At 51.1% G+C, this 23,309-nt stretch overlaps 7 protein-coding genes across 7 annotated transcripts; 3 read left to right on the forward strand and 4 right to left on the reverse strand.

Annotated features, from left to right (window-relative positions):
• Positions 1-7,273: 7,273 nt before the first annotated feature.
• Positions 7,274-8,980, forward strand: N7462_005898 (GTP-binding protein Obg; the record flags this gene model as incomplete). The annotated part of the gene is made up of 1 exon (XM_057077616.1): positions 7,274-8,980. One exon carries the CDS (start codon positions 7,274-7,276, stop codon positions 8,978-8,980), a length of 1,707 nt encoding a protein of 568 aa, XP_056933196.1.
• Positions 8,981-9,364: 384 nt separating this feature from the next.
• On the forward strand, positions 9,365-10,978 carry N7462_005899 (putative JmjC domain protein; the record flags this gene model as incomplete). Its single annotated transcript, XM_057077617.1, has 1 exon — positions 9,365-10,978. One exon carries the CDS (start codon positions 9,365-9,367, stop codon positions 10,976-10,978), a length of 1,614 nt encoding a protein of 537 aa, XP_056933197.1.
• A 302-nt stretch (positions 10,979-11,280) lies between these two features.
• Positions 11,281-12,847, reverse strand: N7462_005900 (uncharacterized protein; the record flags this gene model as incomplete). Its single annotated transcript, XM_057077618.1, has 4 exons — positions 11,281-11,481; positions 11,545-11,914; positions 11,965-12,007; positions 12,070-12,847. 4 exons carry the CDS (start codon positions 12,845-12,847, stop codon positions 11,281-11,283), a joined length of 1,392 nt encoding a protein of 463 aa, XP_056933198.1.
• A 494-nt stretch (positions 12,848-13,341) lies between these two features.
• On the reverse strand, positions 13,342-15,951 carry N7462_005901 (cell division control 45 family protein; the record flags this gene model as incomplete). Its single annotated transcript, XM_057077619.1, has 2 exons — positions 13,342-15,141; positions 15,193-15,951. The coding sequence occupies 2 exons, from the start codon at positions 15,949-15,951 to the stop codon at positions 13,342-13,344; spliced, it is 2,559 nt and encodes an 852-aa protein (XP_056933199.1).
• Positions 15,952-17,286: 1,335 nt separating this feature from the next.
• On the reverse strand, positions 17,287-18,483 carry N7462_005902 (GPI-anchored transamidase; the record flags this gene model as incomplete). Its single annotated transcript, XM_057077620.1, has 1 exon — positions 17,287-18,483. One exon carries the CDS (start codon positions 18,481-18,483, stop codon positions 17,287-17,289), a length of 1,197 nt encoding a protein of 398 aa, XP_056933200.1.
• Positions 18,484-19,117: 634 nt separating this feature from the next.
• On the forward strand, positions 19,118-19,946 carry N7462_005903 (DUF1014 domain protein; the record flags this gene model as incomplete). Its single annotated transcript, XM_057077621.1, has 3 exons — positions 19,118-19,174; positions 19,243-19,343; positions 19,406-19,946. 3 exons carry the CDS (start codon positions 19,118-19,120, stop codon positions 19,944-19,946), a joined length of 699 nt encoding a protein of 232 aa, XP_056933201.1.
• A 546-nt stretch (positions 19,947-20,492) lies between these two features.
• pex7 (putative peroxisome biosynthesis protein (Peroxine-7)) lies at positions 20,493-21,669 on the reverse strand (the record flags this gene model as incomplete). The annotated part of the gene is made up of 2 exons (XM_057077622.1): positions 20,493-21,402; positions 21,506-21,669. 2 exons carry the CDS (start codon positions 21,667-21,669, stop codon positions 20,493-20,495), a joined length of 1,074 nt encoding a protein of 357 aa, XP_056933202.1.
• Between the last annotated feature and the right edge of the window lie 1,640 nt (positions 21,670-23,309).

Below are 23,309 nucleotides of genomic sequence, written 5' to 3' on the forward strand. Positions count from 1 at the left end.
GTTCATGAGGCCTGTGATTTGATTTCCGATGGACACGATGGACACGATGTAGCGGTGACAGGCAAATTCCACCCAATCAATTCCTTCGCCCGAAAAACAAAGCAACAGCAGCAGCATCATCATCATCATCATCATCATCATCATCATCATCATTCATGCCATGCGTCACGCGACTCTGTGAATCAAGAAAGAAGAAAGGTTGTGGCCCCATCGGCCATCGTGTCCGCGCTAATATCCACTCGGACTGTTCGGAATAGGTTTTGGCTTTAGGCCAACAGATAGCCCAACGGGCGGTTGGGGATCGAATGCCATGAAACAAAGGGCCACGCTTGACTGGGCTTATCAGAGTGAAAGGTGGATGTCAGGTGGGTGAGCTTGATTTTCTTCAGTTACAGCAAGGCGAGTGATCCATGCGCTATACTTCATGCTTCATGCTTCATGTTTCATGCTTCATGCTCAGTAGAGGGGCACCAGCAGGGCCCCTGGTCCCTCCCATTCAACCTCCACTGAAAAATTGAGGAAGGATGTAACAAGGCGGGGCAGCGATGACAGCGGTGAGCTGCTTGGCAGAGTCTTTGAGGGGAGATCTCGCGGTTTCTCGCTTGGATAGGCTGGTGGTGGAGGATATCCCATCCCCAGACTTTCCGTATACTTTGATACGGCCTCTCCACCTCCACATCACTCTTTCTCCCGATCATCCAAAGGGTTCCCTTCCGGAATTGCCAACAACAAGAACCGGATTGATCTCCCCACCCCGCTATTTGCGTCTGCACCGCCGGTAGCCGGAGAGGAGTTCCCATCCACAATTGTGCTAGTCCATTGCAAATCGAACCGGAGTTGCGTCTGTAGCCCATATCGATATTCCGACCTCCGCATCTATCATCGCCCAAGAGCAGCACAACTCAAAAGACGGTGAAGGCACGTACAAGTCAACGACACAGGAGCAGACACCGATGGTTACGCAAAACAACTTTGACATGCTTGCAATGCTTGCAACATCCGTTCCCGTCGGTTTAGCATCTTCTAACGGTGTCTGCCCGTCTTTTCTGCCCCTGCACCTACATCGCCCATAATGCCCTGTACATACATACACAATACATCTCTGATGAGGAGATCGACAGAGCCACCCTCCCGACCCCCGAACCAGGTCCCGCCTTCTTGGGAGAAAATGTCCTTCGCCGAAACCCTACCTGCAGAACAATGGAGTCGGGCATAATGTGCCTTGCCCTCCCCACCCCCCAAACTGGCATCGTCCCGTGCTCGGACAATGCTCCAAAACGTATAGCCCCGATCGACTCTACATTCTTCAACATACGACCGCCTTTTCCTTCATTCCACACCTCGAGCCCCTGATCTGCATGACCTCAGATTGTGCTCAATTTCCCTTCGGATCCTGTTCAATGTCCCCGCGACACAAACTTGCAAGGGGCAGGAAAGTGATCCAAGGCTTGCAGCGTGCGTGAAAATATCCCTATTCCCGTGACAGTCACCGCCACAGCCCGATGGTGGCGGAAAATCGCCGCTACAACGATTCGTCAGGGACTCTATTTGCGCGCCGTCCCCAATAGGCCGCGAGGCCCTGGACGATGGCGTTTGTCTAGATCATTCGGATTTTGTTCGTTGAAGCTCTATCGGCCCATACAAGCGCCCCTATGATCGACGCCCAGCGCATATGTCAAGCCAGAGTGTCGGGTTCTGACATTTGCATGGAAAATGATATGGCTTGAAATCGCGGCGCCCCTTCTCCGGGGGAAGGGGAGGATGTGTAGACGCCAGCAATTAAAGGGGGGCGGGGAAATAAATCCGGTCAAATCATAGTTGTTAGATTTCAATGTTCAATCTGAGGTATCTCTACAAATATACTTTCGGGCCCTGCTCCCTCCCCCCCCCCCCCCCCCCCGCCAAATAACAAGGTTCGACAACAAAGTACGCCGTCGACGGAAATCGGGCCAAGTTGCCTGTGCTCAGGCCATCATTTAGTCCCCCTTTGCCTACCATGAAAGGTTCAGTCCAATTATGATCTATCATTTTTCCCCCTAGCGGTGTACCAAGGAAACCAGGGACCCCGTAAAAAGGAAAGAAAAGAAAAGAAAAGAAAAGAGACGAAATTCATAATGACCTGCTTACATTCCAGCACAGTTGTAAGATCGTGAAGGCCCAAAGGGGGGTCATGCCGATGGGAAACCAAGAACAAGGGTATGCAGTCCGGCCGAGTAGGTCCTCTCCACCCCGACGTGCAGAACAATACTAACTCTACCGCGACCCAGAGCACTGGGATACCTCTGCATGGTCATTGCTCATTCGCCATGCAGGCAGGTCGATCTCTCGATTCCTTTGTTTTCAGGTGTATGCTGGCAATCGATCGCGGTTCTCGACTCCCGATTCGGGGGGCTGCAGGTTCCGCAGGGTATTGTTTGGTTCCGGCTGGGAGTCTACCTGCTGGGCCAATGGCTTACTGCCGGGAGTGCCGCGATTTGCGATGTATAATCGAGTTATTCGTAACTTCCCGCGCCTCCCGATCGATCGAGACAATTCGAAGTTTATCGGTGAAGAGGCTGCTGCCGCCGTCGAGCGGGTCGGTTGTGTTGTCCGCGGGGTGGGGGGCGGGGGAGCGCCTGAGGGAGCGAGAGAGTAGTACGTCGAGGGATACAGAATGATCTGGATCCTGACGGCGTCATCCCCCCGACCTGCACCAGACACGATCTTAGGACGCCTCGACATGGGATACGAATCGAAAAATTGCGGAAGAGATTTGCCGTGCCACCACCCACTGATGATTGCACAGCCATATTCTGGCGTCCGCAGTTTGTCCTCATCATGGCAGCATGGCAGTCCAGTAGGGAAGCATCGCTACGATCTTCCTAACGAGCGACCCCAGAACCAGCAAGTCGCACACGGAAGTGGATCGCGACTACGGAAGTGTTGACAGGTCCTCAATTTTTTTTTTTCCTTTTTTTTTCCCTTGTCTTTACCTGTTGGGAATACATACCAAAAGGGCCAACCCTGGAGAGTAACGATCTAGACCTGGAGGTCTGGAGTTTTGCGCGTCATCTCGGGGCCAATTGGTACTATTGATGGTCCCGAAATCGAGTTAGGTTGCATGAAGCTGACAGGCGTACTTCTGAAGCGTACTAGCAAAAATACCGAGGTACCTTATGATCGGAAGATCCTCGCGCCAGAAAGACGGAGGATTATTACTGTCTTTGGGGGGGAGGGGGGAGGGTTCACTTAGCCCCGTCACGGTAATTTTCTGTTGAGGCCGGGGGATTTGGCCGGTCAGATTTCCTTCTTCCACCCTCCGTTCCTATTTCCGCGGCTCGCTTAACGACGATGTACCAGAGTACGGGGGAGAGATTTTTTGCATATTGCGGTCTGTAACTTTCTCCCGCCCCAAATTGCGTGTCAATCTTGTTTGGGAGAGGAGATCGGTTTTTTAGTTCGATAAAAACGACCTTTTGTGTTAGCGCGTACCAAAAGACCGCTCAATCCAAACCTTTTGGATCGGGAACTTCTTGTTGACATCCGCGCTCCAATGAAGGCCGGCAGATCGCTGTGGATTTCATTCGAGTGGAGAGTGGTGGTTCAGCTGGGGCCGTAGCCGCCAGGGGAGCGTCGGAAGCACCAGCCTGGCCCATGGAACGACAATCTCAGCTCTTAAGGAAGCCGATCGGACCCAGTCGAAAGCAGGTCGTATTGTACGGGAGTCCATTGTGTATACGTTGTATAGACTAATACTCTGTAACAAAGCTAGGAACGAGACTTTCGATCCACCGGAAGTGTCGATGACGGTGTTGCCGTCCTTTTGACCGCAACATATCCCTTCCCCCCGGTCGTTTCATCCGGTTGGGCGTGACGGGGCCCCCGACCAACTGGAAGATTCCCCTGCTCCCCCGCCAGTGGCAACGCCCCATCGGAATGCAGGATCCGGTGCCGCGGTGACGGGTAAGAAACATCTACCCCCCGGCCTTGCTCACTGGCTGCACCAGTCTCTGTTTGGGGCCCTTGCAACGATTTTCCACGCTATTGAATCCCTCCGTAGTCATGTGAGCATGTCGTCTTTTTCGTTCTGTTTGGGAAGCGGGACGTTGAGACGGGAGCTCCACTCCCGGCGCCATCATTTTGACCCTGTTCGCCACAGAAGGGGCGACGCGACGAGCGAGACCGCGAAGACCGAGAAGACGGAAAGCATCTGAAGAGGTGGACGGAGATGGCTGGCTCGTAGGTCGCAATTTAGGGCCCGTTTCTCCTTGCAACTGGACTCCGGGGTCCAATACGGTGCATATAGTGCATCCATGTGAAGGGCAAGTTCGCCGGACCGCGTGCCGCGTACTGGGCCTCGTTTGCAGATCGTCACTGGATCCTGTCCGTCATGAGCGACGGAACCTCCGCGGTCCTTTTGTCCTCCAGTTTTCCAAAGGTCGATGGGTTCCTGTTCCTGCGAGTCCCGTCCGTTGCAGCAAAAATCCTGGTTTGCGCACTTTCTGTACCGAGTACTTTGGGATCCACCGAAGTTGACAGGTACCTTTTTTAAATTGAGCGGTGGCTGTACTTTGTAATTTTTGCATGCCCGTCCTCCCCCGGGTGCGAGGAGGGCCAATTGACAGGGTTGACGGGTTGGACGGGACGGGAATCTGGGCCTTTGAGGGAAACGAATCAGGCCTCACGATCGGGAGCCTTGGAAATCGAGCAGCCTTTAGTGCTTTAGTGACTGTGAGGGACTTTTGAAAAGATGATAGGTAACATTTCCCCCTGCGTAGCAAACAAGTCCGTTGTCGATCATGGCAGCTTCTGGTGAGATCACGTGTGCGCGGTCACTGTTGGCTGTTCAGTCCGGTCAGCCGGCTGGAGAGCCAATTGTAGACATGTAATATTATTGCAGGGAAGGGGGCAGGGTCACTACGAGAATCCTTCAAAGCTGACACGATACATATGCGAGCGCCTGTTGGGCTCAAGGGGATAAAGCGAAGAGGATTTGGAGGCAGTGCAGGACGACACTGAGACTTACGGACAATTGGTATAGATACGCCGTATATACTGTGGGAAATTCTATCTCTTTTTTCGGGTTCGATACTAGATATGTAGATAAATGTTTTTACGGAAGGTTAGATTCAATGAACATTAAGCTTACCGACGTGTAGGCTCAACTATATATCTACATCTCCAAGTGCCTAGGTCATCTCTTTGAACTTAATATACGGTTTTACTTCTCAGCCAAATACAATATATATTAATACTTCATCGACCTTCCAAAACTTGCCTTGTTTTTGAAGTATTCCATTTCAAAATCACGTTCCTTGAAAATTCCCAAAAACCCAGAAGGCCAGAAGGATAGGGGCAGGGGCCAGTAAGCAACTCAAGGGTATACACGGTGCCCTATACATTTGGGAGTTTCATGTACAGTACTTTTGCTATATTGTTCATTTCAAGGTCAGCGCCACCAGTTTGTACCATGACAGAAGCGCCACAGAGATGTGATGGGCAATCACAGCTTGCTCACTACTTGTGATGGACTGAACAGCCATGCAGAACCGGGGGCCCAATCACTGCCTTATCCATGGTTATTCATGGTATGTAGAAGTTGCACAATGATTATCCTGAGTTGCTGACAGTGAATTCCAAATCCATACCCGCAGATACGACTGAGCTTGTGATCTGCTCTTCATCCATGTGCCAGACCGAATGGTGGTGCTATCAGTATACAAGATCTAATGGGCACGATCCACAATATGTTCATGCAATGAGTCAGGATATGGCTATCTCACCGTCATCAGCAGCTCAGCAGCTTCCTTGGAAGCTGCATTTGCATGGTGTTCATCACGTCTCCCAGTATTGACAGGTATCCCTAAGGACTAGTGTGATCTGCATTTGGGATTTCGCAATGATGCATATCATTCGCTCCATTGAGCAACAAGGCGACAGGCAAATCCTGCGGCTGGTTACATGCCAAGTCATGCCAACCAGGTTTTTGCAGAAACAGAGAATCCGTGCTCAACCTGCGACCATGTCACATCAGACATCAGTGCCAGGATTTGGCCAGCCTACTACATCATCGTCTAGATATTGTTTGCGTAGCTTGATCAACCAAATAAGCCTCCATTATTCATATGGCCCCGCTACACAGGCGTAGGCTCGACATGTAGGCCACCTAGATCCAGACCGCAAGAGCAGGGGTTCAGCAATCGTATGGCCCATTCAATGTCAAGTATACAAGGTTGGCTGGCGGCCCCATCCAACATTCTGTGCATTGGCGGCTTCCATTGGCAATCTGCGACGGGCCGAGAGGAAGGGGAAATGCCGAAGGATTCAGCAAAAGTACCTTTTTCAATCGGGAGTCGAGGAGCACAATCTTGGTTCCCTATGATCAAGTTGCCTTTTTATCTGCGATGTGCCGGCTGTTCCAAACCTTGTTGGATAAGTTATCTACCATGATACTTACATTCTGGGTAGTGGTTGGAATATAGTCGAAATATAGTCGAAATATAGTCGAAATATAGTCGTTACCTTCACGCCACGCAAAGCACGCTTGAGGACAAACATCTGAGAAAAAGCAATGAGAGTCAGCCGGCATCAACGTCAGCGTGGACGCCGTTGCACGCATGCTGCATGTTTGCTTTGATGAACAGCTGGGCTGGCGAAGCCGCAGCGGGAAGAACAGCGGACAAGATCCCCGAATGCTAACAAAGCCCATGTCGACTCATTGGGCCTCCGGTAGCCACGACGGCACCATGCAGCTCCTATTAGGGGCGGTCACTATTGGGCTACCTGGCTGCCTGGCTACCTGGAAATTCAATTTCCGACCTGGATTTCAAATTAATTGGGACAGGGATACAATGGGTGGTGGGCGAACGGGAAGACGCTGTTCTTCGGTCTGGATTGGCCCGAATAAGCCAAGGCAATGCGGATCACAGTGGAATATGGTGGATTGCCTTGTTTCTGACACGAACACGAAGAACCAGCCTTTCAAGAATAATCAGGTCATATGGGATATGCTGAGCAACAACATATCATGATTTGTAGAGAGAGCATGAGGCTGGTTCCGTTCTGTATAGCTATCTTATCTACACGTGATCCTTATCGAGAAAGAAATCCACGACAGTTGAACTCGAATCATGCTCTACCTTCTTGAATACTTGGCCAGGATCGATTTACTTATTGTGAAACGCAGGTGGAATACATTTTCGGAGAGTGAAAATATGCTTTGGAGCTAATTTGACTTTGGGAAGCAGCATATCTCCGAGAATGAGCACGCGATAATCAGTTAATACGCAGCATCATGGCATACCAGCAAGCTTGCATACGCCTCCCTTTACGATCCCTCCTCGCTCGGCGACCAGGCGCCGCCTCAATTATTCTTCCTCAGCAAAGACGCAAAAGTATCATCTGTCAAAGGTGGCAGAGTACCCGCGTCAGCCCTAGCACGTTGCGATCCCATGACAACGCTCAGCAAGACGAATCCCCAGACCTGTCATACCTGAACCCCTCACCGGATGATTATTCGCGCTTTATCTTTCAAGACAAATGCCATGTTACTATGTTTGCCGGTGCCGGGGGCAATGGATGTGTTTCATTCCTGCGTGAGAAATACATCGAGGAAGGTCCTCCGAACGGCGGCGATGGCGGCAGCGGAGGAAGTCTCTACATCCAGGCCGTCGAGGGCTTGACCAGTCTCCATAAACTTGCGCGCAGGGGAATCATCAAAGCAGGAAGAGGCAAAAATGGACAAGGCAAGAGCAAGGGCGGGAAGCGGGGCGATGATGTGCTCATTCAAGTTCCTGTTGGGACGGTGGTACGTGAAGTTGAGCGACATGACCCCGTCGCAGAGGAGTTTGCCCGCCGGCGGAAGGCCCGAGAGGAGCCAGTTGATGAGGATGAAATTGAATTCACCCCTATTCGGCATGACCGCTGGGTTCTCTATCCCGGTGCGAACCCGTCTGATTTCTTGACTGTGAATTTCCCTCGGATCAAACCGCGGCGTCAGGGTATTGCGGCGATGGAGCCAAAGGCACCTATCTACCTCGACCTTTCACAACCTATGGATAAGCCAATGCTTCTCGCCGCAGGTGGCGCAGGCGGGTTGGGCAACCCGCACTTTATGACGCGGAATATGGGTCGACCCAAGTTCGCATCTCGTGGTGAAGGAGGAATGAAATTGGAACTCGACTTTGAGCTCAAGCTTCTTGCAGATGTTGGCTTAGTTGGAAAGCCCAATGCGGGCAAGAGCACCCTTCTGCGATCCTTGACGAACAGTCGCACACGGATTGGAAATTGGGAATTTACCACCTTATCTCCTCATATCGGGACGGTAATTGTTGATGACCATAAAGGCCGACCACTCGTGGAGTCCAAAAGCAAAACCCGGCGCACTCATTTTACTATCGCAGATATCCCTGGTTTAGTGGAAGATGCCCATCTGGACCGTGGGCTCGGTCTTGGATTCCTGCGACACATCGACCGCGCGGGTATCTTGGCTTTTGTCCTGGACCTTAGTGCCGGAGACCCAGTACACGAGTTACAGAAGCTGTGGCATGAGCTTGGGGAGTATGAACGGCTGCGCAACCTGGATCCAGAACCCACTGGGGCAGAGGAGACGAATGGTGTGGTTGACTGGGATCCGTCGGGAATAGGTCTCCCTGAACTGGATGGGCGGCAAAACCAGATAATGGGTCTCGACCCTTCGACTGAGGAAGGAGATGGGCAGACGCTCACTTTCCAATCATCCGGTTCTTTACCATTCCTCAAAATGCCGCCCATGCACACCAAACCTTGGTTTGTCATTGCTACAAAGGCCGACCTTGACAATACCCAAGACCAGTACCGTGCTCTGCAAGAATACCTGTCTGCCGTCGAGAAAGGCTCCGTGAAGCACCCATCTGGGCATCCCGATGGATGGAAAGAGAGAGTCATCGCAGTTCCAGTCAGTGCCATCAAAGGGCAGGGTGTTTCACGCATTCCAAAGCTGGTGATGCAATACCTGGAGTAAAAGCGTCTATTGTCATAAGAGGAGTAGATTCTGTATATTAGCAATATCCCTACGAACACACCACAATGTACCATATCATGCATACAAATATCTTTAGTCGGTGACTTTTACCGTCTATGACTCTCTGGACTTCGAAATCACTAGTAAGAGTTAAAAGTGGAAAGCGTCGCATTCACTCCTTGCGGGCGTGCGTTTTAGCATCAAACACCCATCGGCTGCAAACTGAGAGCAGATCTGGAGCCCATGCCCCACGATCCCATCTTCCTCTTGAGAACCACTCGCTCTCTTAGCTTGTCTTGAATCTGCGCTGTTGTTTTCGCCACTTATCATCGGTCTGTGCTGCTTTGTCGTCCTTGTAGCTTGGTGGTTCCTCTCCGTGCAGCCATGACTCTCTCTGCCGTTGTGGCCGACGCGCTGACGAACATCGCCCAACCCTCACCCGACGATCCGATCCTCCGATGCGGCGAGGAGCTTCAAGCCTTCCTTTTTAATGACACTGAGAAGGTTCTCAAGCGTGCAGACGAGAAGTTGCACGTGTTTCCCTTCAAAGATGTGGATATCTGCTGGCGACGTCTGTTCGCAGACGCGTCAATCGTGTCGGCATGTTTCACCATAATCCGCAACTGCGACCTGAGCCTCAAAACCCGGCAGACGGCAGATCATAACATAAATGTTTCACAGCTCATCCAAGAAGTCAAGGAAGCCCAAGCAAATGTCAAAATTGTTGCAAGTGTCCCTTGGTTGCGAAACGTCATTCATGTCCTGGACAAGGCGTTGATTATGACTGGGGCGCCTCTACGGGAGAAGCTCATCGAGACTTTGCTGGAAACTCTGCAAGCGGCCACAGACTGTCAGTGCTCCAATGAGTCTCCTGAGACATGCTCACCACCTTCCCCCAAGCGCCGAAAGACCTCGCAACCCCTCTTCCCTTCGAACGCCGTGCCCGAGCCCCGCCTCACGCATCCAATCCCCCGCATATCGGCCCCGTCGTTCGATTCGATCCAGGACCACATCAATGATGTTCGCCAGCCACTCGTGATTACCGACACTGTGGGCCACTGGCCTGCCTTTACGACACGGCCGTGGACCTCACGCGATTACTGGTGGGATCGCACGTTCCACGGTCATCGGCTTGTCCCTGTGGAGGTGGGCAGGTCATATACCGATGAGGGCTGGGGACAGAAAATCATGGAGTTCAAAGACTTCGTGAATGACTACATCTGGCACGGAGAGCTCGACCTGGGCTCTGGGCGGAAGGACGAATTGAGTTCTGGTGAAGAGACGGGATACATGGCGCAACATGACCTCCTCACCCAGATTCCGGCGCTCCGTAAGGACATCGGCATCCCAGACTACTGCTATATTAGTCCTCCAGCTCCGGAGCGAGGAACACCTGTGTACTTGGCCAAGAAGCGCGAAAGCGAAGCAGCAAAGTCCAAGGCCCGGGAGGCATCGGGAGAACAACATCCGTCCGATTCGAAGGACGCTTCTCCAGCTCCCGTGGACGACAGCTCCTCCGAAGACGATCCATACTTGCCGTATCCTGAAGACCCAATCATCAATACCTGGGTTGGTCCCTCTTGGACTATTTCACCTCTCCATCACGACCCATACCACAACATCCTCGTACAGGTGGTGGGGACGAAATACATCCGCCTTTACTCTCCTCATACTCCCGCCTCCAAAATCCATCCTCGTGGAAAGGAATGGGTTGTCTCTAAAGATCCTAATGACCGTGCAGAAGTTGGTTCTGAACCAGAGAGTGAGCCCGCCAAAAAACTCATCGACATGTCCAACACCTCCAAGGTTGACGTTGCTGCTATCGAGCTTTCCCCTGCAGAACATGATCACTGGGATGCAATGTGGCCTGGCTTCATGCAAGCGGATTACGTTGAGACTGTTCTACATGAGGGTGAATCCCTGTACATTCCTGTTGGGTGGTGGCACTATGTTCGTGGTCTGCGAGCTGGCATCAGTGTCAGTTTCTGGTGGACCTGAGCGGTATCACTGGGACGTGTAATGAGCTATGCGTGATGTATCATCATGGACCGACAGGTTTAGTTTATCTATCAGCGACAGGAATAGGAATACTTTACCTGCTTGATAATGTTTGTAAAGCTTTTTGTCTTTGTAGATAAAACTGCTCTCCGCATGAGGGAGCCATGCTACGTAACATATAGTCTGGATCTGAACTTTTTATTTTCTATATAACAATTCATCTTTCCTCACTCTTAGGAGGGGAAAGAAGATCAAAGAAAAATAAAAGCTATGCGCCCATAGCAGTGCATTTTACCTAGTACCTAACTCCACCCTTCCACCAATTCGCACAGCGTTGTTTCCCCGCCCACATTACCAGGAAAGACCACAAAAGGCACACCACGGTGGCGAGAAGTCGGCTCATCACATCGCCATAGCGGCACGCCTGGAGCTGCCTGGCCGACAATCGTAGCCCGCTTAACATTCAAGCCCTTGGTCGCAGCATCAGAAGAAGTGATACCACCCTAGAACCAGCATCAGCATTGAAATCGTCCGAATACCGAGGATAAAGGAATAATCAACCATACCTTGGCAACAATGTACCGCGGACGCACCTCGATCCGTTGCAAAACACTGACCAACGCATCTGCAACGACAGAGCCGATCTGCAATGAGGACAGCTCATCAGCACCAGTGATGAGCTTCCGGCTCGTCATCACAAGGGTATCTTTTCCGGCTTTGAGGTGAGCCTCTGTATCCCTGACGAGCTGCTGCACCGTCTGTGAAGCCGTCTCCGGTGATGCGATTAGATCCTCGACTTTCAATTCAATGATTGCGAGCTGCCCTGCGGCGCCTCGAGTCTCGGTCAGAACTTTCAGTTGGGCTGTTGTTTTGGGCACATAGGACCCCGCTACAATCAAACCGCCCGTTTGGCGTGGGGAGGGAGCTGCAGCTCCGCTGCAGAGATGGGCGCCTTGGAACGAATGCCCAGTCTGGTCGAGACGAACGCTGCACCAGTGCGGTAGAGGAAATGTTTACCCTGAGACTCGGCTGGGATCTCTGTTAGACATGACACTCTTTGGGAAGGAGGAGGCTTGGAGCCAAAATCATACCCAGCAATAATCCGGCAACGAAGACGTGCATATCAGACTCGGCGGCTGCGTTTACGATGACGACGCTGCCGGCAGGCATGACAAGCAATTTTTCACAAACAGCCTCGGGCCCTCCGTGCCGGATTTCGTCAATTGTAACCGAATACAATTGGGCCTCGGAGAAGCGCCCAGGGGCTTTTTCGAGCACATAGTCTCGTAAATTCGAGCTTTTGTACCCAAACGTTGCATCCTTCGCAAATTGGGTTGCACCTGCTGGAACTAGATTGTCACCCTCCGCAACGTAATGGACGTCGTTGATTGTAAAGCGTCCGCCTTGGAAGAAGAAGGGTGCTAGGACGATGGCATCAGCGGGGCCGAAGACGGACTCGGCGACATCGGGCTCGAGCGGAAAATGGCCTCGTAAGGTGCTATCGCCTCGTAGAACAATGTCGACTCTGTTCCCTGTGTCTTTGGCGGCCTCCAAAACGTTCTTGCATATCGTTCGAATAAGTATCTCGGCTTCTATGGGGGGAAGAGCGCGCGAGTTGGTAAGAATAAAGAAGCCGGGTGACTTGGTCTGGAACTCAGTAATCAGGGTCGAAGAGTCCCAGACCGTTAGCACTGAGATGTCATGGCATGTCTGGGTGCCTGTTGGATCATCGTCGAGCACAACAAGTCGATTGATGGAAGGGGTGGAGAGGAGCTGGGAGATTTGGTCCTGGGTGTCGGTGGGGAATTCGGCGGGGAGTTGGGCGAGGGTGCTCTCGCGAGGAAGCGTTGGATGCTCCCGGGGCAACATTGCGACGAATTGACCTCCCAACGATTAAGAAAGAAGGGCAGATCAATCAACCGGGGAGAGTAGCTTATTATTGTTAATGGGAGAAGCTCGGAAGTCGGGGAATCGGGAAACCGGCGCGAAATGCGGGGTGCGGGGAGGGCCGAGTCGGCCGCAGAGAAGGCCGATGCAGCAAGTAAATTCATGGTTCAGATGGCTATCGAATATACTAAATCCATGATAGGAATCAGAAAGCAAAAGCATAAAATACTCCGAACGCCATAGCCCAGTGCAGAGACCTCGGATGCAAGATGTAAGATGATCGTGGATGGACGGACGTGAATGCTTGTAACAAGGAACAAATACAATGCACAGCTCATTCATCATGAAGTCCCTTCACCAGAATCCAGTTCCCTCGCCTTCCAATCCCAAGAGCTGTCCGTCCCGTGTCTCCCTAAACGTGTAAAACAGTGCAAGATGTCAAGTCGTAGGCTGCGTGAATGTGGTTGGGAAGGCGTTCAGCCCACAACGCTGCGGAAGCTCAACGCTTCCAAGAAGCCACCCAAATCGTCCTTTTGCACCTCGACGACGCAATGGTCGAAGCTGTCGATACGGACACGCGCGTTAGTCTCTTGGACTACTTCTTGGAACGCAATGCCGAATCGATTGCGCAACAGGTGCTTTTTCCCTCGAGGATCCTCGTCCTCAGACTCGGATTCGGACGATGACTCGGACTCTTCGGAATCTTCTTCTTCACCATCATCGTCCTCTCGTTCCGCTCGCTCCGCAGCGCGCCTGGCCCGCCGCTCTTCCCTCTCCTTTTGTTTTATTTCCTTCGCTTCTCTCTTCTTTCGTCGCTCTTCCTGCCGTTTCGACATAGCAGCAAAGTCAACGACACCGCCGCCACCACCAGTACCTACCACGACATACAAATCCCGGTCCTCGTCAAGTCCAGCAAGAACGAGAGGAGTACCAGCTGCCCTCTTCCGTCCGATTTTGACCGAGTCCCCCTTTTCGCGTTCTTGTATCCGAATTGCCTCGGCAATCCAAAGGGCTAGCTTTGTTAAAGCACCAGGATTAGTGAAAAGTTTCACATCCGGCCCATCTTTGACGACCGCAATGCGGAATGCTCGTAGGTGACGAATTTGATGTTTGGATAGCAAAGACGTTCCAGTGCGGAGAATAGCGCGATGAAGGTGCTGGGCTAAAGGCAGAGATTCCGTCAGAAGTGTAGGCGAATCAGACGTCAGCGAAAGTGCGTCGTATGCACTCCAAAATCGCGGCAGAAGGCTTGCCAGATCAGATTCCCCAATGACAACGCTGCTTTCCGCTTCCTCATTTGACCCTCGGGGCCGTGGAAGATGTTTAGCATCCCAGGATCCCGAGGCTTCGTGTGGTCCGACTTCAAGCATGGCACCGATAATGACACCGACATCGGTAGCAGACAGGCATGCCTTCCAGCCCCAGCAACGAACAAATCCCCAGCCTTCTCTGGAAGTTGCATGTCCACCGGTAGGTTCTGGAGGGACCAGACCATCCAGACCGTACATAGGTGCATACTTGAGAAGTCGTCCCCGCAGAACCCGTTTCAGTTCCATATCCATATGTGTGTAATTCTGGTGACATTGGCTTAGACTAACACCCATCTTGGCTAGGAGCTTGTGCAGGCGCTTGCGGCCATTTTCCGTCCAGACGTGAAGTCGGGGCGCCAGATATGGGCTGTGCAACATGCTATCGTAGAGTGACCAGTGTCGGACGAGTAAGAAGCGCGGCTCGGGCGAGAGTCGAATCGATGTGTCCGTAGGAGACCTTGCGGTTGTTGGGATGACCCCATTGATCTCTCCTCTGATATCACGATCCCGTTCCATGGGATCAGGCGGGTTCAGACGGTGTACTTCATCTCGGAGGATTTGACGAATGTGTTCTCCTCGTTGTCCGCCCCAGCCTGCAGATCCTCCAGATTCTGATGTATTTGAGATACTGACACCAGTCATGGTTCGTCCACTTAGCTCTAAGCTAGATACGCCGACAATTGCTAGCCAGAGGAGATCATTATCTTCGCGACCAAGTTCTGATGCTAGAGAGTAGATTAATGACGAGATTGGCTCCGAATATGAAGTTCCTGCCGAGTAATAAGTCTGCAACACGGCCTCGTGTTTCTTCTTCAATCGCACCAAACGCCGTTTCAAGGATCGGGCCGACGATTGTGCTGGCTCGGTGGGGGAAGGAGAGTCGGTTGGAGTGCCGGAGCGCGATGAATTTGAAGAATTGATTGCAGCCCGTCGTCGATGACTTGGGGATGACATTATAGATGAGCCCTAGCATGCATGTTAATATTTGGCGCGGTATTACTGAGAGGCAACTCATACCGAATTACTTCGTTTCCGTTGTCGAGGAGGGCCATCCTCATCTTCAGACTCGTCCTCATCCTCACGTCCTGACCACGATTTGCGCTTCTTGGAACCGTTTTGCATGTCATCATCATCCATTATAGACCCATCGTCACTCGCATCGTCATCGTCTACCTCAGGCATCTCGAGAAGCGCGTGATATGCCTCTCGTTCGTTGATGAGGTCTTCTTCGATATCACCGTCGTCAAACACGATGATACCGCCGTTCTTCGACCTGTAGGCAGGGGTAATGCAGCCTTTGTCCACTCCCCGTCCGCGCCGTTGCGCATTGACATCAATCTCGGCCATCGCCTGCGTCATTCCAGCCAGTCCGCCGAAGACGTTCCCTAGGTTCCACGGCCGGCGCGCGTCGAAGACCCAAATCTCGACGCCTCCCATTTCTTCCACCTCATCCTCTGGCTGATTCAAGGCAAGGATCTCTCCCAGATCAACCAAACCACCTACACCCAGGCATACAACAACACCTCCGCTGCCGCCATTTGTGGTCTGCATAGGCCGAACCAATTCCTGTCCCGCACGCGCCAGGTCGCCATATCCGGCAACAGGTTGAATTTTATGAGGGATATAATCGCGTTTTAGTAGGGCGGTTAGAATTCGACAAGCACACAGCGCGTCCGGTTCGAGAGCCACGAGAATCAGGACTGGCGGAGAGAGCGGATGGTGGGATCGGAGGAGTTGTAGGTATAGGTGCGAGATGAGCTGCCGTGGAAGATACATGGCCAGCTACGAGGGGGGGGAAGGGTATTAGAAATGCATGCGAACAAGAATATGAATAAGAATAGAAGTAAGCGCAGAAGTAGCAGGCAAGCAATCCGTGGTAGTTTCGTGCTTCATCCGAGACTGGCCCCGGTTTTGCGGTTTTGGGGGAAGAGAGCGCGACGCGTCGGGCACGTGCCTGAGGCTTTCATTCCCCGTCGCCTCGACAAAGACGAGTATTTGCTCCTCCGGCTCCCTACGTTTCTCATCTTTCCTTCTTTTGTAATTATTTGTGTGTGGGATTTGTTTTTCCATGTGGATCCCACTCTATCTCTGGTATTCTTCAGGGGACTTTACGGTTCTCGATATGAGCTTTATGGGTTCTTCGGGTGTCGCGACTATACACGGTACATCCATTTGTGGTGACCAATAAGGACCGGCTCATTTATAACTGAACAGCATGAAGATGCGAAACAATCTCATCGATTACAAGTGGTGAAATCTGCAGTGCTTTTGAACATCGAATATACGTGAATCTTTCCTGGGACGGTGTCCAGGGCTACCACCTAGTGGACCTGGTCCCACAGCAAATCAATCTTCTGCACTACCTCCGCCGGCAAGGGTCCTTTCGATATATCGGCCTTCTTCTGCACGACCTGGGATATCTTGCTGGCATCGAGAATCACAGCATCCTCTTCATGCAAGGCGAAATGGTAATACAGCAACCGAAGACAGGCCACCGAGCCTTTGATTCAGAGCGGTGCCAACCTATTCAAAAGGTCGCCCATTGCCACATGCATGTCCAGCAGGTCATAATTCGCATTCAAGCTCTTTGTAGTCTTGTTATATCGAGTGTCCTCGATATCATTACGAGTGTCCCGGCCCGTCCGCCCGCAAGTAGACTAGGAAGTCGGCCGCTAAAAATTTAAGTTGCTTCCAGTCGGTTGACAGTAGTGGAAAGCTCTGGCCTGGCCACCGCTGCTTTATTGAGGATGACAAACTCATAGCATACATTATGACTGAACCATTGCAGAGCGGCCCCAGCACTGAGAAATTCCGGGAAGACCAGCAGATGTGGACGCGTAGAAGGATATAAACAAATTCGGAAACCCTTGCCAGACAGCTTGTATGACACCCATGGCCTCTGTTGAATCACCTGAAATGGCTCCGGCAGGTGAGAATAGAATGGCTGCGGTGGCCGGAGTAAGCTAGCGGATGGAAGAAGCATTAATCCCACAAGATTGGGAAATGTCGTAGATTACTATTCACGCTAAACGCCTTGCATGCTATATATGTACAAAGAAGAAATGGTAGAGACGGAATTGAAAGGAAAGAGAGGCTGTGCGCCAATGGGCTTTAGATCTTTGAACGGCCCAGGATTGACCCAGCAACCCAGATGGCGGTACACGCGCCCACGACAGACAAGCCAACCAGCCGCTTGCCCCAGCTACTATCATCCGCCATTCGAGAAGGACCAACCGTCTTTTTAGGAGCCAGGTGGACAGTTTGTGAGTGTGGGTCTTCGCCCCGAAACTGGGAAGAATTGCCTATTACGGCAGAATACTCTTCATCGCGCTTGCGCCACTTCTCGACCAGTCTTGCGATCTCGGTAAGATCTTCCTTCAGCGATCCTGGCTCCGTCGCGTTGGCATTCTCAACCTCGACATTCTGCACATTGCCAAAGAAATCGACGACAGTACGCAGGCGACCTTCAGGCTCGCCACCGGGAAACAAGTCCCAACGCACGCCGGGTTGAGAGTGGATCTTCGACATGTCGTAGGAGTCGAACAAATCTCCCAAGGTCAACTTGGAGTTAGCACTCGTCACCTGAGTCTCAAGGAATTCGAGTACATAGTAGGTCCAACGGTCAATCACAGCAACGCCAACATCGTTGTCAGCATGGTGGGAATAGGAGGATTGGTCGAGTTCGCTGGAGCCGGTGGCGACAATATTAGGCGAATAAAAATGGGTATACATGGTATTGGCCTGGCAGGTATCGATCATGAAGAGCAGCTCGTGGTAGCGTTTCTTTTCCCACATTTGTCCGAAAGCATCGGCCAGATCCCACGCGCCGATCTCCTCGGCGTCCTGGAATTTCAAGAACTGGTCTCCTCCATGGCCAGTCATATATACCAATACATTGCTACCAGCATCGGAACCCAGGCGCTTGCTGCGCGGTACGTCTTCATCCAGGCGATCTGTCAAGAGCCGGATGAAGTTCTCCACAGTGACTTCGTAGCCCCTGTAATCCACTTCAATGTTGTCACCGTACAAGTCCACCGCGCGGTCTGCATTACTGTACACGGTTCCGGGGAACGCATTTCGAGGATTACAGGCCATATCATCGGGGAGCATCAGGATGATCTGGGAGTCGGGGATGCCGAGTCGCTTGACGGTTCGGTACAAAGAGAGGACATTGGCAAGGTGGCGGTAATTAAACCAGAACCGTGAAGTTGAAACCAGCACGGCCCAGTTGGATGTATGTTCAGCCACAACTGTGCTTATTAGGAGCAAAAGTCCAAAAAGCTGAAAAGCATGCAGAAGTCGGGTCATTGTCGCAGATGTAGAGCGAGGTACGATCCGGAGCGGAGGTGGCTTCGTTGCTAACTTGCGTAATGAGGTGGGAAGGGGCCCTTGGGTAAATTAGATGCGAATAAAACAGATGAGACGCCTAATGATCAAGCTTTGGGGCTATGTTGAGGCCATTCTGGGGTCTGTGAGCAAAGGAGAGTCGATGATGGGAGCTGGAAGCTGGAAAGAGCAAGCTGAAACCGCCTTGTCCGTCCTGACAAAGCGTCAGGGCACCGGATCCAGGTAGACACCTGGGTTATCAGGCACAAACGGCCAAACTTTAGCTGACTAGTTAACTAGTTGACTACTAGTTCGCTAATCGGTCGAAGTTGATCAAGTGGTGAAAAAGCACTAGCATTGAAGTTGTTTACGTCTATTTTTTTTTCTCTCTTCTACTTCGGCCATGCCGCCAGAACCCCATAGAATATCCCACATGATGCCTAATCTTGATCTCTGAGATTAGTCAAACCGACACCGCCTAGGTCGGAAGCCGGCATAATCGTCTTGCGGATCGGATCATCGAGCAGAGCAATCCGCACTATTTTTTTTCTTCCTCATACATTCCCTTTTTGGCGCTCGCTCAGTATTCCAATTTGAGCTCTATCAATTCTCAAAAATGGGAGGAAAGAAGGCCGAAGGAGGAAACTCCAAGCAGGCGGCGGGCAATGCTCGTGTATGTATCAACCCCGCCCCCGCTACTGCCGTCACTAACGCGATTGCACGCGTTGACTATTGATACAGAAAGCCGCAAATGCCGCCAAAAAGAAGGCCGCGGAGGAACAAGAGCGAGAAGCTGAGGCTGATGCTGATTGGTCCAAGGGAGCTAAGAATAAGTCTAAGAAGTGAGCTTGTTTGAGAACCCCAGTTGGAGCCACGAAGCTAATAGGATCTCATTTTCCCACAGGGAGGATGCTGCAAACAAAAGGGCTGCAGAGCTTGAAAGGAAGGCTCTCAATGCCAAGTTGCTTGAAGAAGAGGAAGCATCTCAGCCATCCAAGGGCAAGGGTGCCGGCGCAAAGACCGCACAGAAGAAGACTCGTGGTCTCGATCTTTCACAACTCGACGATTCACCAAAGAGCGGAACGCCAAAGAGCGGATCCTCGAAGGACTGGTCGCCCAAGGTGTCAGAACTCAATGCCTCCGGTATTGACAATGCGCTGGATGCCCTCTCCTTGACCAGCAAGGATAGCTCCAAGATTGAGAAACACCCGGAACGGCGATTCAAGGCCGCCTATGCAGCATTTGAGGCACGACGACTGCCTGAGATCGAGGAAGAGAATCCTGGCCTGCGACGAAACCAGCGTGTTGATCTCTGCCGCAAGGAGTTTGAGAAGAGCGAAGAGAATCCATTCAACCAGGTTTATGTGGCCTCGAACGCAACCAAGGAAGAAATTGCAGAGGTGCGGAAGCAGGAGCAGCTCAAGACCGAGAAGCGCCTGGCGTAATAGCTCTTTTTTCATCTATTTACCACGTGCAAAGGCGGAGAGCAACTGTGCTGCGAAATGGATTCCACTGTCTGGATATTCTGTTGTCCGCAGAGAGCTTTGGGCGTGCAGATTTCCAATTTCCCTTATTCCAAGTGATAGTGTGATACCGCTGGTGATTTTCCTATTGCCATTGGCGTGGTATTATATATTGGACTGATTATGGTATGAGAGGCTCTGACTCACAAGTCCTTTGTTCATAGATTGCCCCATGTCCATGTGCTATCCAGTGGCCTTCAGGCATAAAATTCACGAAATGAAATGACTCGACGTATTTACTTGTAACTGTTTGCTTTTCTATAGCAGGCGACAGATCTGCTGTTCTATACAAGGTATCCATTTTACAATATCTTCTCGCTCCCGTGGCATTTCCGTAAAAAAAGTAATTACATTAACTTTCAATGCCGCAACCTAGCCCATCCTTCCCGACATAGGAGAATAAATCCAAATATTTGCCATAATCATAGAGAAATGAATACATGAATGCTAAAACTTGGGAAACATTCCTCATGTCATGGTGCCTCTCACATCCCATACATAGAGACTCTCATCCCATCCAACACTCGCACACCAGCCTTCGCTTCCAAACAAACACCAGTCGACGCCGGTGACGAACTCTGTGTGTCGGCCCATCCGTCCTAGCTCCATGCCGACAACCGGACCCGCCGGACCAGAACGCATGAGATCCACATCACCAACCGAGCTCGCATCTGACCGGTCACTCCATACACGGCAAGTCATGTCATAGCTAGCACTGAGAAGAACATTCGAAAGATGCGGCGACCAGGCCAGCTTTCGAACCGCATAGTCATGGCCAAGCATTGTGGCCATTGGGCCCTGTTGCGGAGCCCGGATATCGAAGGTGCGGATAGCCCGATCAACACCAGCGGTAGCGAGAACAGTCGGGCGATATTTGTTCCAGTCATGTGTGAGCGCTTCAGCTGGTGGAGTCGCCGCCGGTGGAATGCCTGGTTGTCCGGGAATTGCAGGGGGTGCCGGTGAGGCATGGATGGGTATCTGAAGAGTAAGGTGATTTGAAGCAGAGGCTGGAGTACGCAGGTCAAAGACGCGAACATATGAATCCGATGTAACACATGAAATCAAGTCAGGGTTATGAGGACAGAATGCTGCAGAGTAAGTGCAGCTGTGAGTCGGGAGCGTGAGGAGGGACTGTTGGCGATGTGGCGACCATATCCGCACAGTGCCATCCCAGCTACTGGAGCAGAAGCGGTCTTTGGCGACAAGATTCCAGTTAACGCTGAATACTTCTCGACCATGTTCTTTCCAGTTCTGAATGGGGAAGTCATTGGCTGTGGTGTCGAATAATTTGATGCTGCCGTCACCGGATGCCGTGAGAACTTGGTTTTCGTGGATTTCCGACCAGGCCAAGTCGTAAAGGGAGTCTTGTGTGGTGAACCTGTAAGTGAGATGTTGGGTCAGCTCTTTGAATAACAGCTTAAAGAATGAGAAGGTAGAGGGTCCTCCTTGGAGAGCAGGATTTCCAAAACAGTTGCACATACCATTTCACTGGCACGATTCCATTAGGGGTCAGCTCTAGAATGAAGAGTCTGCCATTGCCGACCAGACCAAAATTGGCCGCACTTGCAACAGCCAAGCGATTGTCGAAGAAGGGGGAGTACTTGACTGCGCAACCGTTGAATCCCTGTGTGCGGAAGTGGAGCATAGTGAGAGGCCGATCGGTCGATACCGATCACTAGAAGCTGAGAGCAACAGCTGCTGAGATTGAATGAGAGAACACCAAACCAATCTAGGATAGGATATCACATGCGCTAACTAGATAGCGTACGCCGTCATAGCCCTGGCACGTCGTGTTGAGCGTTGTGAAACGGTCCGAAGGATATCGGGATTGCGGGGAGATCAAATACGAAATGGGCCGAGGTCGGTTTTTGGTCTCCGACCCCTGCTTATCAGGAACATGGCCCCTTTATCGTCCGCCGCCTTCCCCCCGCAAAACTAAAGAGCGACAGAGTACTGAGCTTGGTTAACAATCATCTGTAGTCTGCTATGTTTTGTTGCATTATATAAAATATTATTAACTTATCAATTTTATTATCTTTGCCATTATGTTATCTGAATATTTTTGCGGTCAATCTGTTTTTTGCAAAAAAGGACAGCAACATGAATGACCCGGAATAGAGTAGAATATCAGCAGCAACAAGACATTCAAACGAATAACTGCATGATTTTAAAGACTAGGATTTATAGTTTATTATAGAGTAGAAGTGAGCCGTTGAGCAAATTAGCATTGGAGGTAGCATCATTTCGATCGCGGTAATGGGCTGCCATGACTTATACTGACTGCATCGCCGAACCAAATTGATTTCAACTAATAGACTAGATAGTGCAAACAATTGCAGTGAAAATATCTATAAATATTCCTGAGAGTTGAAATAATTATCAACGGACAAATTGTTGGGATCAAATACTGGTACATGCTCAGAAGTATCGTTGACGTCAATATCCGGGCGCCTTTAAACGCCCGATTGGACGGGTAGAGCCCATTGCAGTCTCATCACTGCTTCTGGGCCTTCCATTCCAGCTTCTTGATAGATACTGGTTCGCCATGTTCTCGGAACCATAGGAAAGATAATTCGCCTCTGCATTCTAGATGATTGAATGATTGATATGACGCCATATAATAGGATGTCTTCGAAACTGTCTCCAAACCACGATGATCTATGATCCTTTATCACTTGTCATCTATCAATATAGCCCAGGTATTTTTTAAAAAATTCCATTGCGAATTTTAGAGGCTCATCTAAATAGAAATCAGTTGAACTCTCAATGTGACAACTGCCATGGCCGAGACAGAACATTTTACTTCTCCAGCCGATATATTTCTTCAGCAAGAGGTCTACCGGCTTGGATCATTTCCAGGCCTTAGATCACTGCCTCCAGGTCCAACACGAGATTTTTTGGTTACCACCTGGGGTCCGATCGTATACCGCACCTCATATACGCCAGCAAACAAACATCTTCTTCCAGTCTTCTTACGATGCCTGAACGATGCTGTCAGTCGATCACTTCATAGAACACTCACTGGCCCCGAAGATCAGATTCACCTTTTGGAGAATACATATGCCTCTAGAGTATTCAGCTCCCAAAGTAAGTACGGCAATCTCGACGAAGATGGTGTTCGTGAAGCGTTTCGGGAATACAAAGTTTCACTAGCAATTCCGGCTACCGAATTACCGAGTAGAATGAGGGCCTGCCTGATGGTAGATGACGGTGTGCTTGCCCACTTAACGGGTGTACTTGACATGTCTTCTATGACTGAGAAAGATGCCAACTTCAGCCTATGTT

Source organism: Penicillium macrosclerotiorum (genome assembly GCF_028827735.1).
Source record: "Penicillium macrosclerotiorum strain IBT 26536 chromosome Unknown utg000006l_segment0_segment0, whole genome shotgun sequence".
In the NCBI taxonomy this organism is placed as follows: Eukaryota; Fungi; Ascomycota; class Eurotiomycetes; order Eurotiales; family Aspergillaceae; genus Penicillium; species Penicillium macrosclerotiorum.